General features: G+C 33.3%; 3 protein-coding genes and 1 pseudogene across 4 annotated transcripts; 2 read left to right on the forward strand and 2 right to left on the reverse strand.

Annotated features, from left to right (window-relative positions):
* Positions 1–2,546: 2,546 nt before the first annotated feature.
* Positions 2,547–11,509, forward strand: LOC146910910 (downstream neighbor of Son). Of its 2 annotated transcripts, none has more exons than XM_085722860.1 (15): positions 2,547–2,616; positions 2,742–2,892; positions 3,016–3,086; positions 3,171–3,306; positions 3,416–3,504; positions 3,580–3,733; positions 3,838–4,040; positions 5,657–5,772; positions 5,873–5,968; positions 7,481–7,602; positions 8,764–8,865; positions 9,510–9,619; positions 9,734–9,821; positions 10,068–10,284; positions 11,043–11,509. In XM_085722860.1, the coding sequence occupies exons 2-15, from the start codon at positions 2,794–2,796 to the stop codon at positions 11,048–11,050; spliced, it is 1,611 nt and encodes a 536-aa protein (XP_085578986.1). In that variant the 5' UTR covers positions 2,547–2,616; positions 2,742–2,793; the 3' UTR covers positions 11,051–11,509. The 2 variants fall into 2 exon arrangements, with proteins under 2 accessions (XP_085578986.1, XP_085578985.1); XM_085722859.1 differs by having other exon boundaries at positions 10,068–10,264.
* Positions 11,510–12,705: 1,196 nt separating this feature from the next.
* Positions 12,706–18,081, reverse strand: LOC146910911 (stachyose synthase-like). Its single transcript, XM_085725299.1, has 4 exons — positions 14,761–18,081; positions 14,176–14,353; positions 13,685–14,052; positions 12,706–13,438 (listed from the first exon to the last, which is right to left on the reverse strand). The coding sequence occupies exons 1-4, from the start codon at positions 16,228–16,230 to the stop codon at positions 12,875–12,877; spliced, it is 2,580 nt and encodes an 859-aa protein (XP_085581425.1). The 5' UTR covers positions 16,231–18,081; the 3' UTR covers positions 12,706–12,874.
* On the reverse strand, positions 18,015–20,176 carry LOC146910912 (Pentatricopeptide repeat (PPR) superfamily protein). The gene has a single exon (XM_085725300.1). It carries the CDS (start codon positions 20,046–20,048, stop codon positions 18,198–18,200), a length of 1,851 nt encoding a protein of 616 aa, XP_085581426.1. The 5' UTR covers positions 20,049–20,176; the 3' UTR covers positions 18,015–18,197.
* On the forward strand, positions 20,067–21,109 carry LOC146910913 (uncharacterized; annotated as a pseudogene).
* Positions 21,110–22,386: the final 1,277 nt, after the last annotated feature.

Here is a 22,386-nt window from a genome sequence, read left to right on the forward strand (position 1 = left end):
TTATGAATACTCATAGCATGAATCTTCAACAACAACATCTTATAACAACAACAACATCAATTGACCATGAATTCATCAACAATCCAACAACAATATCATACTTCACCAATTTTGAGCAAAATACAAAGTGTTCACATATATACATCTTAAGCAAGTAAATTGAACATCAACAACTTAATTATCATCAAATTCACATACCCAAACATGACATCAATATAAGAGCGTGAATTTCGCCAACTAAATTCACAATAATTACTTTTCACAAGTAAACACTTATGGGTAGGAGTAGAAAAGAGATTATACAAGAAGATTATGAATGAAAACTAGCCCCCTTACCTCAATTGACAAAAATTCTAGTAAAACCTTCAATTTAGCTCCTAGAATCTCTATCACCTCTTGATTCTTCAAGCTTCTTCTTCTAACCCTCTTCTTTCTTCCTCATGCTTTTTCTCTCTCAAATTCTTATGAAATGAATGTGAACCCTATTTTTCTTCAAGGACTGGAGCTTAAATAATGTCCACACTAATGGGCTTAATCCTTAAAAAGTTTAATGGGCCTAAGACCTCTAAATAACCAAACCACAAAGTCTTACTCACTTACGGTAAGAAGTTATCGAATACTTACCAGCTCACCACTAATTACCACAACCCACTAGTGACTTAGCAAAAATAATGGTTCCCACTTGAAACACTAAAAATAATCATCACAGAGGAATTACTAATTTACCCTTGCTCACACAATGACCAAAATACCCCTAAATTCAAAATGACTAAAATACCCTTCTAACACCAAATTTTAATAATCCCAACCAAAATACACACAGAGGCAATTAATCACGTATAAGTACGTAAAAATACATATAAAAGCAATTAAAATAAATCTAACGAAAATCGGGCTGTTACAGTTACAAAAGCCTTCGAATGCAGGGATCACAAAATTTTTTTTGTAGTCACCAAGCTGTGTGATCTCTGAATCCCTCATCATAGCTTGGATTACTGGCCTTACCTGGTCTTTCTCTGTCATGACTTCAATTTTCCGATTGGGAAGATACACTTTCTGGCGGTAATCAACATCTTATGGATTGTAACGTGTCTGTTGATCGAACCTCCCCACACGTCAGATATTGTCGTATCATAATATGAGATTCCAATGTCAACCAACCCCAAATAAACATCAAGGATTCTGTCAAGGCACAAGAGAGCCACAATCTTGAAGATCTACGGCTCCGTAGGAGAGTCGTGAAGATTTTGAGACTGGGAAGCGATTTTGGTAATAATTGTCTTCGGAGTTTCATCTCTACTTAGACGAGGAACACGATAATGTTGAGGTTTGCAGTGAACACGTGAGAAGGAGCTTTGATTATCGTGAAAGATTGGAGCGACAACGACGCCGCTGAAGACCACATTCTTCCCTAGAACGTTCAAACCCATCGTCGGCGGTCTGACCAGTTTGTAATGATTTACCTAAATTTTAATACATATTACAATTATGTATTATATGTATATTACCATTGAAATAATTGATTTTTTTTTAAAATAATTGAAAACAACTTTGTAGTGTTTATAATTTTAAGGGCAAATTATAAATGAACTCGTATTCTATTATTTGATATTTTCAATGTTACGATTTGATGATTTTAGTGGTTGTAAGACTATTTAAATTTGAGTTATTTTATATTATTTGTTATTCATTATAATTTCTTTGATTTTTCTATTTACATTGTTAGGTATCCTTTAGATCGAATTATCCACAAAAACACACACACACACACACACACACATATATATATATATACAATGTATTGAACAAATAAAACTTATTTTATTAATAATTAAAACAATCAAGCATGAAGTTTCGAATTTAATGCACATTTTTATTTTGTAATTATACACTTTTACATAATAACATCTGGATTTCCTACATATAATTTACCACAAAAAACTGTCATTGAAATGTATAATTTAGTATAAAACAATGGGTCAGTGTGTTCGATTCCCTCTGCCGATGTGAGGGCAGTGTTGGTGGGTGATCTGTAAGTACCTCTATAAGTGCCCTTTGGGCCCGGAGGCATGCCCTGACCCTGGTGGTGACCGGAGCCGAACCCACCTAAACTAATTGTAACAAAAAAAAAAAAAACAATGGGTCAATAAAGTACTTAAGATAACCGTGGCCATGATTATACAATATTTTTTTTTGAAGTTCATTCATTTAATATAGTAGTTGTGTAAAATCACCTGAATTTTCATTTTACCACAAGAGAAATTCGAACCATGTATAAGTCGCATTTGATCCTAATAATTTTATTTAGGGGGTGTGCGAGAACTGCGGGGGTGGGAAACGAATTTGATACCCAACCCAGGTTTTTATCCTGCCCAACCCAATGTAGATTCGAAATCTCATACATGCCAACCAAACACTCCCTCGGCGGCACAATCGGGAGGGAAAACCAATTATTTTCATTTTAAATTAACTAGATTTTTTTATTTTATTTGTTTTTTGGAATAATTAATGATTAAGTAGATTTTCATTTTTCACTTTATCCCGATTTTTGTAGGTTCTTCCCATTCACTGATACGACACCGCTTTTCGTCGAATTCAATCTCCCGCTACGTTAGGGTACACTCAAATTTCATTTCAATCTTTATATTAAAAAATCAATTTCAATCTTATGAATATTTTCATTCAAGATTTATGCGCAAATCTCATTTTCGTTATCGTTAATTTAAGCTTAACTTGTGTAGATCGATTCAGAGCATGTGTTTTGCTCGATAAAGTGCTTGTTGTAATTCCTGAATGGCGAAAGTAGCTACTCCAAGTGCTATGCCTCCCAGTTCTCACCGAATTCGAAACGGTGTTTCTATTGGTAAAAGAAAAACACCTTCAGAACTTAGGGTACGTTTTCAATCTCAATTTATAACTGCATTTTAACTTAGGGTTAGGATTATGCTATTTATTCGAATCTTCAATTGAAATGTGACGCGGATGCATTTCATCTTCGATGTTTTATACTGGCAGGGAGAGCAATTGAAGCGAGAAAGTGTCGTGGACCTCACCGATGAATGTTCTCAATCCAGTGGTTCAGCAAAGTTAGTTTCTTCTTCCGCTTCTTAATTATTTTAATTAACCGTTTCAATTTGCTGCTAATTCACTTGATTTATTTATATTTGCAGTGTCTCTGAGGTGGACAATAGGTTTAAGAAACCAGGATTATTTAGGGCGCCTAGATACAATGATACACGACTTGATGAAGTATTTGCCACCAAAAAGCCGAGGTTTAAGATTCCATCGGGGAAGGAAAATGTGAAGGTTAGTATATATGCTCAAACCACGACTAATATTTGTTTACTTTATTTAGCTGACTGTTGACATCTCTGTTCTATTATTGATCCAAGATTGATATTGTTACTATGTTCAGGAAAATCCATCTATGGAGCAAACTAGTAATCTAAAGAATGCTTCCATTTTTTCTACTTCGGTGGTTAAGAGACAGCAAGGGGTTTCACGGTTTGTCTCGTAGCCTACTTGTTTGCTTGATCACAAGTTATGTTTTTCCTATGTTGATGATGCTTTTGTTTGCAGCTTGGAGAAATCTGCTACCTCAGGAGAGGTTACCAAGGATGGTGTGTTGCAGGCGGGTGAAACAAATGAAAAATGCAGCGAAGGAAAGTTTCTTAGTGTTGCCGATCTTTCTTCAGCTGTTGATAGATCTTCTGGAGCAGTAAATATTGACATGGTATATGATGAAGCAACCAACCTTTTCTTCATAGTTTATCTTCATATCAGATGTTTACTAGGATGTATCATGAATATGGTTTTGCTGAAAAAAACGTTTTTTAGGGAAAAGCATTGAGAGGACTAGCCTCGCTTGGACCGCGTGGTGATAATGGATTAGCTACCGATTCATCCGATGGACGTGGAGATTCAGCACCAACCATTGCAGTAAATTCTTCCTCTGAATGTCATATACCTGGCAAGAAGGCTCCTTTGGATCTTACTTTAAAAACCAGTATGCGAATAGTATCCCCTGCTTCTGCGAATTGGTAAGTACCTTTGATTGACTAATATATTGGCATCAAGCCCGGCAGCGGCGAAGCTCGCAAAAAATTTATGCAGGGGCCAACTATAAAAAAGATTTTTTTTTTAAAAAAAAACATATTAAATTTAAGGATAAATTATATTTTTAGTCCCACAAATTATAATTTTTTAGGTTTAGTTCTTAAAAAAATTATCCAATTTTTGTCTCAGTTTTTTAAAATTTTACAAAAAAAAAGTGGTTTTAGTCTTGAATTTAATCTCTAACAAAAAATTAAGGACTAAAATTAACAAATCTTAGGAACTTAACATAAAAATCGCTATTTAGAAACGTTGGGCAAAATACGTTTCAAGAACCCAATTTCATCAATAATTGTCTGTTTAATAATAGATTAATAATGTCTTTTCAAATGTAAATAAATATGTTATTTGCAAGAAACTCATTGTCCATTTAATTTGTTTATGATTATTGTCTTGATAATTTTTATTGTTGAAAAAGGTTTCTCTATTGTTGTTATTGAGACCGAAAGTATCAAACCAATACAAATAAATGTATCAATCTTGTAGTAATTTTTTTACTTTATTATTTATGCTAATTTTTGCAACTAAATTTATTTGGGATAGCTCAATGTTTATTATTTAGGGTAGCTGGATATAAATACATACCGACCACTTCATGAATAATATTTTTTTTGGGGTAGCCAAGGCTACCCCTCCCATATGAAGGGCTACGCCCCTGAAGCCCGGCAGGAATAAGATACACCTAAGCAAATAAAAACACTTATACAATGAGATTCTTAGTGTATAGTTTAAAATAGCAAATAGCGTGGTACTATTTTAAGTTGAATTGATGCCTGTATAAAAGATCATTTAATTTTATGCTCAATGATGATTGAGTCCCACGAAGACCTTACCAAACGTTGTACTTGTTACACAAAGTGTTTTGGATTTCTATCTATTTTATAGATGCACTGGCAGTTAAACTTGATAAACATAACAGTTAGGTTGTGCCCATCCCCTTGTTTGTATTATCAATTGGGCGTTTTGTTTGATGAACACAAAAGCCATTGTGTTGGGCTGTAAGATGCAAGTCCAATTTCATGTTATTTCAGAATTTTTTGTAAGAAAAACGTTTTTGCATTTGATGTGAGAAAAGTAATGTTGATGTCACTAAGCATTTATCATGCATGCTGATGCTGCATGTATAACAATATTTTTCTCATAACTTGTTTTTCTTATTCTCTGTATTTTCAGCATTGAATGAGTGCGGCAATATATTGCTTAGACAATTCTTTTTCTATCATCATAACAGGATACATGACTTTTTTACTTCATGATTCTATCATAAAATTCTGTTTTGCCCACATAACAATTCATTCATATGCATTGACACACAAACAGGAAACTAGGCCCTACTGTTTCTGTGTTATGTAGTTGAGCCACCCTCTTATTTATTTGATTTGTTTAGTTTTTATTTATTTTTATGCTTACTTTGATTTAGCTATCATTGCTGTACATTGTTTTCTTTTTTATGAAAGCTTTTATTATTTCCTAATTCTACGATACATATGTTAATTATGTGTGGTATCATGCCTCAGTTAACCTACCTGCACTGTCCTTACAGGAATGAAAATATGAGAAGTTCCCAGGGCTTCAAAGTTTTGCATTCATGGATGTATCCCCAATCTGTTCTTCCGCCTTCTATCATATCAGTGTTGAGCTCATCAACTGCAGAAGGAGGTTGTTAAACCCCTTCTGACTTGACTCATTTACAGCTACTTCTCTGTCATTTTCCTTTCTCTATTTTCCTTATGTTCCATTTTTCCTTTTTATTAAATAGAATTGGAGTTCTTAAGGAAACGGCAAGTGGCTTGGGAAGAATCCTTTCATGACCTCTATTACATGCTTCGGAAGAACATATGTGGCCTCTTTTATGGTATTTACACATGTCCGTTACTTTTTTGTCAGATGGAATTATACTGATTATAGACATCTTATATCGTGTTTTTATGTTCTGCATTTTTTCATTATTCTCTGTATTTGTGATTTGTAATTTCAATAGAGTCAAATGCACTTCATACTCCTAATTTATAGGTTTAGTTGCACATTTCCACCCCAATTTATTAGTCAAACATTTTACTCTTAATTTAACATTGCTTATTTTCACTTTTTATATAATTTTTCCACTAAAAGATGTCAGGAAAAGTTTAACAAGTTATTAATACAAGTGAAAAGACAATAACCCAAACCTTAAATTTTAGAAACTTTCAAACTCCACATACTAAATATGAAGCACACTTCCCAAAGTTTAATCCCTTCATTAATGAAAGATGGGAGCTCTAGCCAGTATAACAGCTGAACTCCCTTCACCCTTGTATCCAATGACTAGTTATAGAGTTGCAAAGTTCCCTTCAGAATTCTTCATTCCCGTGACAATCGAAGTACAGTAACCAAGCATATGAAACTGGACATATATTTTGTTAGATAGAAGAGAAGGTACTCGACACAAGCCTAATTGTCAGTCACATTCTAACCACTGATCAATGTGCTGACATTTCAACTCTCAGTTTGTTAAAGCTATCTCTCCCTTGTGATATGCAGCTCAAAGGTACAACTCAGGTTGTTTGAAAAATTCGTATGTAATCATCCACCCTGAGTTTGCGCCTTTGTGGCTGAAATTGCTAGAATTGTATGGTTTATGTTACCTGTGTATTTGTGCACTTGTAATTCGTGCAGCCTTATCTGTATATAGGATTGAAGATTATTTGGATAGTTATTAGTAATTTAGGAGAAATATGTGACTAATCAGTTAGTTAAGAAGTCAGCTACCTGTCTGTAAAACGTTGATAGCTGTCATTTCAGAGTTACAAAGTTGAGAATTCTCCAAACTCTCTCTCTACACTTCTTCATTTTCCAACCTAAAGAATATCAAACAGGGAGAACCGATTGAAGTAGAGCTCCCCCTGCCTTGTGTTAATAATTAAATTAAACCCTTGAGTTGTGCTTGCACTGGTTGTATTCTTAAGTAGTACACAGGATATGAGACTTTAAGATATATGGTTTGTTAAATTTTTCGTTTCACTTGTAGAGCTTAACATTTGAACCTTTTTTTAATGTTATCTTTAACAGTGAAATTATATCAGATGGGAAAGTTAACATTAATAGCACAGAGTAGAATGCTTAATCTAATACTCTAGGATGGATAGTGCTACTAAACTTATAAATCGGGGAGGAAAGCACATTTGACCCGTTTATTATTATGATGAAAATACACCTGTTTCTTTTATTGCTAAATCTTCATGTGCCTTTGGTGTTATAAATGCAGATTTAATTTGTCATTTTTTGAATCCACCAATTTCTTTGTGCATTTCTACTATGCATACATTTATTTATATATAAAATAATAGATGAAACTTTGTAACGATTTTTCTACTCTTCTGTGTTGTAGTCTGCACTTCCCAGTTTATTGTGATGTTCACTGGTGGCGATGGCTCTGGTAAATCCAAATGTTCATGCAATGCTTATATTTCTCAGTCAACCAGAGGTTTTAGATCATTGTTAAGAGAGCATGTAAGCTGTATTTCTTTAACGCATTATAATCTGTGCTGTTTATCTTAGAGCTACTAATCAGCTAGTATCATACAAGTACAGAGCGAGTAGGTATTTTTTTTTTTTCTTTTTCTTTTTTTTCTGGTAATGCTTGCCTCAGGATAATCATATTTTTTCATTGATGGCCATATTTCTATGAAAATACTCCCTCTGGTCAATTATTTATCTGAAAAAATTTTAGTAGGTATAAGCTATATTATTTATCTTATAAAGTTTTTTTTTTCTTCCTTTTTTCCAATGAGCAGCGTCATCCTAGATGCATGCTCATCAATTTGAGAGTTTTTCAATAGATCCGGCTGTTCAACAAGGGATGTACTTTTCTGGAGTTGGTTATAGACTTTGACCACTGGCATTTTTAATCACAAAATGTAGTTTTTACAAATCGGCTAGCATTATGAGTCTTTAGTGTTGCGCCTGTTGGGTCAATAACAGCTAGAAATGCGTACGATTTTTTAGGGTTTTATTGTTTGCTGTTTGATGCTAGAACCTCCCTTTCTGCCAACGAGAGTCAAAACTGTGATTCAAATAGCGGAGACCTTGATTCTATGATGATTTTCAGCCTAAGTGATTCTGTAACCACTAAAATCTTTGTCTGCGTTGGGGGAAATCGTTAACTCATTAATTCGGGCAATTTTTTTATTTCCACAATTAGAGTCGTTGGTTGATACGATAGTGATGAGATCCGGGTGAAGCAACAGCCTTGCAATGTTTGGAATTTGAAGAGGACTGCCCATTGAAGAGAAAGAGATATGGAGCATGCACATATCTCTCTGCAGAACAGTGCTGGGTGAAACCAAAGAAGACCAGTTTTTTGTGGTTATATTTCGTTATTTAGCCAGATTAAACAAATGGACATTTTGGCCTATATACGTTGTAAACGAATGGACAAAATATGAAAGTTTCTAAATGAGATGATTTGAGCACTTCAGTGCTAATGAGTTTTTTCAACTTTGTAAAATCTTACGATTTCTATTATAATTCCACAATTTATCCCTCACAATTTTAAGTACAATCTCAAATTTGAGTACCTTCATGTGGCTTTATATACTATATATACTTTCATTGATGCATACTTTGGTGAGGGTCTCTGAACTTATTTTGGCTGTATACCCTCTTGTCTAGGATCTTTGTTTCTCTATGCCTCTTTGCCGTTCAAAAGAGGAGCAAGTTACAACTGAGGATTTGGTTGAGCTGTCAGAGATAGAGAAGCAAAATTTGGGGCAGGTCTGTCTCTATATGTTATTTACATATCATTTGTTTTTTTGATGGGATTAGCTGACGCCACTTAGTGGGATAAGGCTTGGTGGTTGTTGTTGTTTTTTCATGGGATGTTTATGTTAAATTATTAATCCCTGTCAATGATCATGGAGAACAATTCCCAACTTTTTGTGCTTACCTCTTTTTGCTTCTTTTGATAAATCTGTACTACATACTGAAATTACACCTCTCTGTTGTCTCCTAATTAGTATTAGTATTAACTGAATTATTTGGAGTTTAAATTCTGCCTGTAAAATGTGCTTACACCATCTTTTAATTATATGTTGTTGTATGATTAAAAGAGTTTGACTGACCTAACAAACTCTTAATATATGATTAGATAACACTTAACAGTGTATATTTTTTTTTGACAAGTATACTGGAATTAAAGTCAACTAATTGATTTATGAGAATTTCATTGATAAAAACATGCAAATATTTTTCAAATCATTTATTGTGTTGCAGTTGTGGCTTTTTATGATCATTTTTTATCGTTACTTTTTGTATATAGTAGACCTGCTTTTAAAGTTTATCACTCAACTCTAACACCATATTTAAGCTCTATTTATATGGTTTGTATTGATTTATGTTTTTCATTTGGAACAATGCAGACCCGGCGCTCAAGGTCATTCTCTGACGTTGATAATAGCCCAGAATCATTGCTGGTTTTCAGTGGCAGCAACAATGTGCATGGCTTATTTGACCTATTACTGAATTACAGGTAAGTGAAGCTTCCTATCCAGTTTTCGTACTTCATTGACTACAAATGTGTTTGATGTTCACTCTTATATTTTTATCTAGTTGCTGACTAACTTTAATTGTCTGCACTGTGCAGAACTCTCGTGACCTCACTGTCTAGTGTGGACGTTCCTGTCTTGTGTTCTCCTGTTCCGTTCCAAAGTTCTGCTCTGACTTATCCTGATGTATGTGACAGCTGACAAGTCCTTAACTTTGTTTTCCTTCTGTTTATTTTTCCCATGTTGTTTTTCCGCAATTTGTCAATTTAAATAATCCTTTTATCCACTGCTTGGGAATTAGAATTACTTTCTCCTGTTTGTGTAAACTGTAAAGCTACCATAGTTGTTTTTCCTTTTCTAGCTCATTTAATAATACACATTAGAATCTAAATTCCACTTTCTATGTTGATATTTTTCCCCCCTCTTTCCTAGATTAAATGCATGGAGATGAGAAGAGCTGAAGATATTGCGGCTAATAATGGGTCTATTTGGAAAGATAACGAGTTTGCACAAGGATCATTAGATGGTCTTTTATGTAGCATTGAAATTAAGGATACATTTATTCCACCTTGGATTATCAGCCGTATATGTGCATTGATGGGCTCTGAAGGGAGGAGCTTTGAGGCAAGGTACGTGGAGCTTTTGCTTGGTAATATTTATTACATTGTTAAAATGTAATTGTTTAGATAGGATAAAGTCCATGTGTTGAGCTCTGATAACGAGGCTTTCAAATATGTGATTAAGAAAACTTGGGTATGTTTTTGAAGGTTTATTGAATTTTATTTTAGGAATATATTTATGTTTTCTCTCACTATATATTATTTACCTGGAAATGGATCCTCCCCATTTTTTCTATTACTAAAATTTCGGGGTGATTTGAGATTTATAGAGAATAGCTGGAATCCATTTAATAGCCGGGATCCATTCTGATTTACATGAGGCAGTGTTGTTAGCAATTTAGACTACCAAAAAGAGAGTTAGGTGTAAGTGTATTATTACAAATAAAGATGGGTCTTGGCTATAAGAATACCTCATAAATTTAGTAGTACGGGTTTAGTTTTTTGAATAAGAGTGTTGAGGTAATAAACGAGATTACATTATATGTTGTAATCACAAACAAACTGATAGAGAAATAACATGATCTTGAGATTTTTACTCTTTCTGCCCAACCCATTGTCTGTGCTTGTGTTTCTACGAGCTTGAGCTCCAATACAATGAGCATATCCTTTCGCAGTGACACTTCATTGTGCTAACCTGCTGATTAGTCTTGAGTTGCGATGAGCTCAAGTAGAATTTCATGAGCTTCTGGACACGTTTGACTGTGCACGCCATTGAATTAAAACTGGAATCGCCTTACCTGGTTATTTGAAACCTGAGTTGTGCTTGGTTTATTTTTTTATGTTACAGTTTTGTGACTGAACCGGTCTCCAGTGGACTGAATGTTGCTTTGAAATCAACGTGTGAAAAATCTGAATCAAAAGCTGCTGGCAGTGAAAGCTTGCGAGGCTGCAGTAATTCCTTTGGCATTCCAGAAGCTGCAGTTACGTCTTCCCTATGTTCATGTACACTAAAAAGTGTTAAGTACTGTGATGGTTCTTATATAGCATCTCTATCCCCTGTATAATCTCATGAAAACAAGTAACCTATTTTCATCATATTGATGCCTAATTTATTTAAATGCTTACCCTTCCGATTGGTCTCCTTCGAAAATTAAAAACAGGTAATGTTTTTGTATCCAAAATTGTAAGAGCGTGTTGCCCACAAGTCATGTATTTGTAATATCTATGCCAAATATGATTTCTGTCATTTGAGGCATTTTGAATACATCATTTCCACATACATCAACTATTAACTAACGGCCAATGTTGGACTTATAGGCATTTGCATTGAGTTACAACGAGATATTTTATTTGCTTGATCAGTACATACATAATTTACATAGCCTTATATATAAAGTAATTCAAACAAATTTAGTTTCTAATTGATAAACATCATAGGTCTTGTTTGGATTGCCTTTTAGTTCAGGAAAAATTTCCAAATCAGTTTCACTTCTCTTGAAATATGCTTAATGATAAATGCACATTCTATGATCTAGTACACTTACCTCCTTGTTGGAGTTAGACACATCCAGTTATTATGTTAAAATTGAACGGTGTTTTTTTTTTGGTTACTCTGATTTTTGAACGGTGTAGTTTGTGTGTGTGTGTGTGTGTGTGTGTGTGTCTATATATATATATATATATATATATATATAAGAAGCTTCTAGCTAAAATTTGTTTACCCATTAAGGTTCTATAGTTTGTGGTGTACTTTTTTATTTCCAAATTTCTAAAAAAAACATGTTTCTGAAAGTGAGTTTTCGGACTACATTAATTTGTCATTTGTTTACCCATTAAGGTTCTATAGTTTGTGGTGTACTTTTTTATTTCCAAATTTCTAAAAAAATTATGTTTCTGAAAGTGTGTTTTCGGACTACATAATTTGTCTAAAAGTGTTCTTTTGAAATGGTTTTTCAAATGTGCAAATTTGAATTCATGTAGGTGGTGGAGAGAGTTTTTCCCTTGATCAATTATTACGAGTGCTTATGCATTTTTATGGTTAATACGGGTTAGACTATATTGAAAAGGTGGGAAAATGTTGAAAACCAGATTACACATTTCTTTTGAGATAAACAATTTTATTTTTAAGACAATGCGAATGGGTTAGAATTATTGATGATTTATAATGTATTCCTTTACTTCTCAATGTGAATTGTGATAACTCAATCACCAATTCATGTTGGTTTAATCGGTAAAAGTTTTACTCACATTATACCATACACAACAAGAGAGTGAGTTCAATTTTATTGTCTCCGAAGATTTCACTAGATGGTATTATGCAAGTAACTCGTAGACCTAAAAAATATTAAATACCTCTGTTAATTCGAATCTTGAGATTTTTTTAATAACATTACAAAAATTTGAGACCAAGGATCTTGAATATATGTTAAAAGTTTCTGGATTTGCATAATTAAAAATATAATTTAACATCTAAGAAATATAGCGAGATAACATGGGAGGGAACAAAAATCTAGAAAACATAGCAAGATAATATCGAAAATTCCCAATTAACCAATATTAGGTTAAGAGAAATGTTACGATCAATTCGTCGCACATTGTATTATTCATAAGTAAACTTCAATTTCTTTTATATTAAGAAATAGAAGCACATCGTTATTTTAATACTAATATTCTAGTAGTCTAGAAGAAAATTGCCAAATCAGAAACACCACAAGCCTCTTCAATCCAAGGAACATTGAGAGACAATTTTCCATCACCTAGCCACTCAAAATCCACATCAGAGCCATTCAGTTGAAACTTCTTTGGTGATTCACTTGAATAAGCAAGGAAATTCCCACCACCTTTAACCTTAATCTTAGCACCACTTTCAACATATTCCAAATCAAGAATTGTTCCACCACTGTTGAACATGTTTGTCAATCCAATTGGTGCAAATTTGATGTTGCCACCAAACTTTGTGACTGGAACAAAATTGTATAGCTCAAATGTGGATGGTTGAATGATAAAGTGAATTGGTTCAGATTTTGGAGTCATCAAAGAAAGTTCTTGAGCTTGATTGAAGTAGACTGCATATTCTTCTGCCTTACCCAAATGAGATGCTTCTTTCTTCTGATTCCATTCAACTTCAGTTACATGCACAGTGCCAGTTATAGGCTTGTAGCATTCAGGGAATCCCCTAAACTTGTGCTCTTTTGAGTCCCACCCGGCCCCTTGACAGTTGAATGCACCAATCACTCCCCCATACTGTTGTATATATGAAAAGAAATTGTTATTACATAATAGCATATTGGAACATAAGAAACATTTACACAGACATGAACACTCGAGTACTAGACAATGACACAGATATAAATAATACTTTAAGAAAATGAAGGTAATTAAACGTGACTACATGTGTCTGTCGAACAGCTGAGACATCATCGATAGTACTGATTAGTAATCAACTTAAACTTGAAATTTGGTATAAAAATGTGAATGAAAATAGGTTACCTTGTTGAAGTTCCAAATTTTGAGAACAGTTGTTTTGTCAAATAGAGGATTTTTGAAAAGACAATCTCTAGTAGGAAGAGGAAAATGTATGCATTTCGGGATTGTACCATCAGGGAACACAAGTTTCTTAATCAAATCAAAGTCATGAGAGCCAACACTATCACTCAAATAAATTGGACCACCACAAATAGCTCTTGAACCAGCATGAAATTTAGCACAAACATGGTTAGATTGGAACATGTCCCAATCAGGTCGAATCATTTGTCCCATCCATAAGCTATTGTAGGAACAATGAATCATGTGTACACCTTGTAACCAAAAAGCTCCCATTGGATCACCATTAGGATCTTGGAACCAAAAGTCGTCCCCTACACAAAAAAAATTGCAACCTTTTGTAATTAACATTTTTTTGCTTGCATATGTATGTATGAATGAATAAAGAGAATATCAAAATTCATTGATCCCGTGCTTATATATTGCTTAATGCTTACCAACTCTTCCCAAGGAAACTTGATGTGTTCCAAGGAAGAAGAAGTCGTTACACTGTTGCATGCTAGCAATAATTCCATTTCCATTAAAATTCTTAGCAATGGATTTTGTCAACCCTTCATAGTAAGCTTTTGCAAGGTCAACTCTGCCTCCATATTTATCACACACATATTCAAGACACTGCATACAAATAAATAAAAAATAATGATTATTATTTGGCCATAGTCAAATTATAAAATGACTAAATTAATATATGTGCATAAAGTATTATATTTCTAACTAACTGATATATTGCAAAAGATTAACTACTGCTAACTATTATATTTCTAACCTAGTACTGCTAACTATTAGTTAATTTGTTTACTCATATCGCAAAAAGCTAACAAACTCTTGACTAGTTTTTAATTTTTTTTGGAAGAAACCAAACTAGCCCACCGAAATTGGCACATGGAGAATCGAACACAAGACCTTGAGACGAGCACACTCCAAAATCCTAAGCCACTCCACGAGGCAAACCCAAGTGGGTTTCTAACCGGTTATAATATTCCTAATAGCTATGAAAAGGAAAATAACATTATAAAACTCACATGAATGACGTCAATTTTGACTCCAGTGACACCAGATTCAGCAAGATAAGAGTGCATGGAGTCATACAGGTCATAGGCTTGATTAGGATCAACTAACCCAATTGAACCTTCCAAAATTTTAACCACAGCAAGATCAACCATTGTTCCATCAAGGCCAGGTGAAAGTTTGCAAGGAACAATTTTGGAATTAAGGTGTGTTGTTCCTGGTCTCACACCACCCCAATAACCACAAAGTGCATGCCAAACATAAACATCATCCAAACCTTTGAACTTAGTCCTCAAATCCTTTGTGAAAGCCTTCAAACCATACTCCTTTTCTTCTTTACAATAAAAGCTTCCACATTCACTTTTTTGAACAATACTACTTTGTTCTCCACCAAAGAGATCATCAATTTCTTTTATTAATTTCTTGATCTTTGACTCAATTTCAGCCAAATCAGAACTTTCAGATAAAATTGCCTCATCTCTTTGCTTCCTCAAATGCTCATGTTCAATTCCCTTTAAAATCAACTCCTTAATCGTTTTTGGATTAAAAGGAGGTGAATTAGGACCTAACAGCAAGCCACTTTCATATCTTTTGAACTTGTCTCCTTCATCAAACCTATGAAGCCTTCCAGTCATTTGTTCACCACCAAGAACAAGATTCTTTGCATCTTCATTTGGATCAGCACCATCCAAACTAAAGCTTTGCCATCCATCATCAATGATAACAAACCTCGGTTCAACTCCGCCTTTTGAAAAACCCTCGAGACCATGAAAAACACCAATAGGATTAACGGTTAAATAGAAAGCATCCCAAGTGCACCAACCAAATTTATCAACTAAATTTGGCAGTGTTTTCTCTTCCAAGAGCCTAAAACTGTTGAGATGAACCCTTATAACACTATAAGCTTCATTCATCAAATCATAAGGATTTTCAGAAAAATGAACATAAGCAATAGCATTGAAACTAGATTCTATCACCTTAGTTGAACCACTTTCAGCACAAATCATAACATGGTCATTAGAACCAGGAAAAAGTGCTGACCTAAAACCTTTTTCAATTATAGGAATGACAACAACATAGGATTTGATTTCATGAATATCAATGAGAATCCATTGAGTTTCCATTTGTAAATCAGAACCAGATTTTCCAACCCATTGAGTGGACCACCAAGTTTTGAACCTGAAAATACTTACAAAGTCTTTTCCATTGAAACTACCCAACGAATTCATCAATCTATCAGATGGGGTTTCATGAGAGAATCCAAAGAAACCACCTTTGTGAGAAAAATCAAGAACTTTTTGAAGGAGTGAAGGTGCGGCATTTGATTCAGAGGGTTTGCATATTTCAGAGAAAGAACTGAAAGAAACATTCTCAGGAACATCATGGAACAAAGGAACATCTCTAACCTTAAACTTTCCCTCAGATAAATCAAATAAAGTCTCAGTTTTGATGAGATCAAGGTTTGTGGAATTCGGTGGAGCCATGGAAAGAAAGGACAAGAACAGAGTAAGAAACAACAGAGGAAGAGAAGATTGAAGTGAAAAACCTTACTCTATGATGGAGTATATATAATAAATTTTTCACACGTGTTTTGCAGAAAACGAAATGAGTGTCTAAAAAAGGAAAGAAATCAGTCCAAATCCTTACAAAAAAATTACAAAGCAAACAGTAAGCTTTTTTAATGGAGATATATAAGGGATGAGATAATTAATACATACATGAAATAATTTGGTAATAATATAGTAGGGATGATTAGTGACTTGTTTTGAAAGGAATGGTTTGGTACAAGTTTTGTGCATGAGAAACAAGTGTTATGTTGTGTCGGTATTTATAGGTCAGGAAGAAATTGCATGGACATAACTCAATTTAAAAGAGAATGACGTTGATTGATGATAGCATACACAATTTTTTTTGTCTTCCTAAAGACTACTATTAATGTTCTTTGTAATAGGAAAAATCTTTAGTTTTTTTTACTATAGAACAAAAATAACTCCCTCCATCCTTTTGTTTTTGGTAGATACACGAAATAATAAAGTTACTGAAAACTGCTTCTTCAAAAAAAATGAAGTTATTGAAAACTCAAGTGCACAACAAACGAATCTGGGTTCAAACCCCGATCATAACGTGATCTAACAATTTCGACATTTTTATCAATTGAGTTAGGACTTGTGGACTACCTCCGTCCCTCTTTAATTTTCATTTTAAGGTTGTTTACCAATAAAATTTATTACTTTTAAAAACAAAAAATAAAAACAACATTTTCTTTTATAAAAAAAAAACGATACAAAAAGGAACATATGTGGTCTATTGGAAAAAACCCAAATCCCACATCGGATAGACAAAACTCTTGATAAGAGTTTATAAAGAGGTGATACTCCCCACCTTATAAGCCGATTTTGTAAGGATGGATTAAATCACAAATTTAAACATGGTATTAGACCTTGTCGAATTCAAGAGACGCCAGATTTAATCTATGTAGTTGCACGCAGAGGATACCTAGTTTAGACATGGAGGATACCTAGTTTAGACATAAAAAAAAAAGATTGTCTTTAAAATGAATTTTCACGCAAATATTAGTTACATTTAGTTGTATTTTGAGAGTGATAAGTTAAGAAAACAAATATAGATAGTAAGAATTTTTTAGAACTTGTAGGCAATCAAATACTTAAAATAAAAGTGTAGAAAATGTTGTTTCAATGCAAAACTTATATATATATATTTTTTTCCTTTAACTGGTGCCTGAACATAACCCTAGTATTTTTTACTGACTTGGCATACAAATATTTTATTGTAATAAAAATATGCTAATCGGTTTAGTTTGTCAAGATTCAATTTGTATGTTCATATAAAAATAAAAAAAATCATATATTCAGAAAGTAGTATTATATTTTTTTCAAGGATGGTAGTATTATATTATAATTATAAAAATATAAAAACACGAGTTTGATTTTTACCTCTATTTAGACTTTTTTGCCAATACAAATAAATGTATAACAAAATATTCTAACAATTGATGTTATTTAAAATATTAACACTGAATCTGATATATATTTTTTTTAATCAAGATGCGTGAGAAAATTAAGGACCGGGAACATGTAAAAGGAGGAAAATTGTGATTTTGTAAAAGCATATATCCCTTTCCAAACATTGTCCTTCTCCTCCTTTCGGTCCCAAACATAGGATTTGTCCTTTTCATTCTTGAAATGAAAAGATAGAGACAACTTTTTATTAAAAACAAAAAGATAGAGACCACTGACTACACATGAGCTGATGATTTTGATAAAAATAATACCATTATATATATATTTTTAGTAAAAAAATTATATTATTCCTATAGTACTATTAAATGTTAAATAATAAGACTCCTAGAAATTGGATACCTCTACATCTTCCTTTCTTCCATTTGCAATGCATCTCTAGAAATTGCATACCTCTCCTACCAGTAATCCATCTACCAGTAATCCATACAAGAACATACACCATTTTTAAAATGATGAAATCTGTTTCTATCTCTCACAATTAACTCTACATCGAAAACCTTTGAGATAAACTTGGTAGCTGTGTGACAATCTTCACAGACACGCAAGTTTTTCACAATCCGAATAGGCCCAGGAGCTTGAATCTTCATAATTCCATAGGCAATGGCCAGTTTCTCACTATGCCTGTAAAGTGCATCTTCTTTTTCCTCCTCATCTATGTCAAACAAAGCCTCACTAGTATCTCCCATGTACCCTGCTAACTTTATTTTTTGCAGTATCTTTTCCCACATTCTTTCTATTCTGTCTATTTCTGGATGTGTTTTAGCTCCAATTGTAAACTCATGAGTTTTTCCATCTATCTCAATGAGACTATATCCAAGTTGTTTTCTAACCCTTTTTTCCTTCATTAATCTTCTCATGACAGTAGCATCTTTCCATTTGTTTGTGCGCGCATATATGTTCGACAGCAACACATAATAACCACTATGTTCTGGTTTCATCTTGATCAAAATCTTTCCAACCCTTTCTCCGACTTCAACATTTCTGTGAATCCTGCAAGCTCCTAGCAATGCTCCCCATACTGGAGCATTTGGCTTTACAGGCATTTCATGAATAAAATTCTCCGCCTCTTCCAATTTTCCTGCCCTTCCAAGAAGATCAACCATACATCCATAATGTTCCAATCTCGGCTCTAACCTATAATCTCTTTTCATGCTTTCAAATATTTCTTGACCCTTTTCTACCAGCCCTCCATGACTACAAGCTTTCAAAACCGCAGTAAAAGTAATATCTGTAGGAACTATCCCATTTTTCACCATTACATAAAAATACTCAAGCGCTTCCTCTGCATAACCATGCATAGCTACTCCAGAAATCAAACTTGTCCAACAAATTACATCCTTCTCTTTCATTTCCTTGAAAATCCGGACAGCTTTCTCAACATTCCCACATCTTGCATACATATCAACGATCGCCGTTCCAAGAATCACATTCAAATCCAAATTATTTCTAATCACATGGTCATAAGCTTTCTCCCCAGCCGCAAGAGCACCTAAATGAGCACAAGCAGATACCACACCAACCATAACAACCTCATTAGCCACCAACCCTTCATCTATAAGAATCTCAAATATTTCAACCGCTCTATCAAAACGATTATTCCGTGAATAACCACTAATCATAGTACTCCAAGTCACCAAATTCTTCACAGGCATTCTATCAAACAGTTTACGTGCAGAATCAACATCACCGCATTTAAAATAACCCTTAATCATACAAGTCCAAGAAGCAACATCAAATCGACCCATCATCTTAAAAATGCATTTTGCAGCCATTAAATCACACAAACAACCATACATACAAAGAAGCGACCGTTGAACATGAAAATCACTTCCAAAACCGTACTTCACTATTTGACCATGAACTTGCATACCCATTTTCAAACTTTCAAGTTGAGCACAAGCTTTAACCAAAAAAGGGTGCGTTACATTATCAGGTAAAAGACCAATGCGTTGGGATTGAATGTAATAATGAAAAGAATTTTCAGGGTTTTGGCTAACGGAACAACCACGGATCAATGCGTTGAAAATGAAGATGTTGGGATTGTGAATTTGGTAGAAAACTTTGATGGCGTAAGGTAGAAATTTTGGAGTATGATCAATGCAGAAAGCAATGATTCGACTTGATGCAAAAACGTCGAAGAAAAGATGCGTTCTTAGCATGTGTGCATGGATGATTTTGAGGTCGTGAATGTTGGAGCATTGTGATAGTAGAACAAGTTTGGGATTCTTGAGTTTCAGATTTTGCAGAATTGAATTACGCATTTTTTTTTTCAAATGTACATGAAAACATTATTGAAATATTTTGGATGTGGTTTTATTTTTCTGCATATGATAATTAATCTCACACAAATAATTCACATTCATCCTCTTCAAAAACATTGTCATAAACAAGGTGACAAATAGACAACCCTATCCTTACCTTAAGAGAAATGATATTTGTACGGTTTTTTTTTTGTTAGGTAACTTTTTCTCCGATACTTGTATCATATTTTTACTTTATTTTTTTATTACTTTGATTTCTGTTGAGTGATGATATTTTTACATTCATTTTATGACAACTTTTGAGACAATTTTATTCTTCTTTCTTTATATTATTCAAAAACCTTAGAGAGAGAAATAAAAAAATAGAGTAAAAATATAACGGAAGTATACAATAAATTTGCACAAAAGTTATCACAAAAACAATTGTACATGTATAATTTCTAGGAAAAGTAATTCATGCTATAAAAGAAAAATGGCTAAGAGATGAGATACACAACCTAATTATCATCCAACAAGACAATGCAAGATGTCATGTTAATAAGAATGACAACGATATTCTCTCAAAAAAAAAAAAGAATGGCAACGATATTTGACAAATTTTTAAGGACGATGGATTTAATATCTGATTGATGTGCCGCCTCTAAACTCGCTTGACTTAAATATCCTAAACCATGTTTTTTCATAGCCATTCAATCATTATAGTATAAGGAAACACCTAAGACAATCAATGAGCTTATTGAGGCAGTGCATAGATCATTCGAATCATTTTCAGAGTCTAATACATTTTTCGTAAAACTGCAAACAAGCATGATTGATTAATAATGAAGTTAACAAGTGCAAACAAATACATCAGTCCACATATAAAGAAATATATTATGCATAGAGAAGGACGTTTGCCTACTCAAATAAAATGTGATATTTCATTGGTGAAAGAAGTGATTCATTATCTGAGATATACTGGTAAATTAGACCGATGGCAATATGGCATATTATACTATGTTACTTGTAATTTCGGTGCACACTTTTCTTGGTGTTGGCTAATGGTTGCTCTTTGGTCATAAGGCGTTTCTTGGAGGCAGATACGTTACTTTTGTTGATATGATTGCCTTTGAGATTGTAGATTTGATTATAGAGTAGTGTTAAGACTTTGCTGACATTATTTACAATTGGAAAAACTGTATTATCTTTTTTTATGTAAACTTTAGTATTGAGTTTGCTCGAGGCAAATAAATGAGTTATTTACTATTAAGGTTGTAAATAATGTCTAAAACAAACTTTAATATGAGTTTTTTTTTTTGCTTGCATATGAGAATTTTTTGTTTATAAAATCTTAACAAAAAATATTTTTTCTTGGTGCTCCTAAAACAAGAGCTTTAGCAACCATGCCCTTTGGTCGACCTTGCTCACATTCTTAGAAAAGTGGTCATATTTTCAATAGGTGTCTAATTAATTATACCTTAATGTATTAAAAACATTTTCATTAATGATATGTTAAAAGTGGCCATATTTTTAATTGGTGTCCAATTAATATACCTTAATGTATTAAACATATTTTTATCAATAAAATTATAACCATTTGTCCCGTAAGTGTAGCTCAGTTGGTAGCTACCAGGGATAATTTGTGCAGGAGTCGAGGTTCGAACCCAGATTCCCCACTTCTCTACACATAATGTGTGTGAATCTAGCCACTAGGCCACTTAACCAAAAAAAAATAAAAATGCTATAACCATTCTATTGTAACAAAAAAAATATCATTTAATTTGATTTGAAGTTTTGATTGGATTCAGCTATAATAGTGTGCGGTGATGCCTTATATGGCGAGGACAATTATTAATGAAATATTATTGTCCATTAATATTTTTTTTATACAATTCAATATTTTTTTATCGGATATCGTCTGCGTACAATTGTATAAATTAATCCTTCAAATCGAATAGAATTGTAGTGGGTGACAAAACTCACATTTCTTACCAACTATAGGCTAAACAAATCCTCTTAAAAAAATAGGGTAAACAAATCATGAGTTTTTCCATATTTTCATACCACAATTTTATCGTATAATACCTTTTCATATTTTCATACCACAATTTTATCGTAAAATACCAAATTGATCGGATGAGTTGATATTTTTGACTTTAATGGTGATGGGACGACTGTCCAAAATAACTTTAAACACACAATCAATCAAAACATTTAGAATTGCTACATAAATTAAAAACATTAATTAATGCGACAATTTTAAATATTTTGATTGGTTGTGTGTGCAAAGTTGTTTTGTATCGTCAACCCACCACCATTAAACTTATTTTGTTTTAGAGTATGAATTGATATTTTTTCT

The sequence above is a fragment of the Medicago sativa genome, chromosome 7 (assembly GCF_051527215.1).
Source record: "Medicago sativa cultivar Bolivia chromosome 7, Bolivia_mono, whole genome shotgun sequence".
In the NCBI taxonomy this organism is placed as follows: Eukaryota; Viridiplantae; Streptophyta; class Magnoliopsida; order Fabales; family Fabaceae; genus Medicago; species Medicago sativa.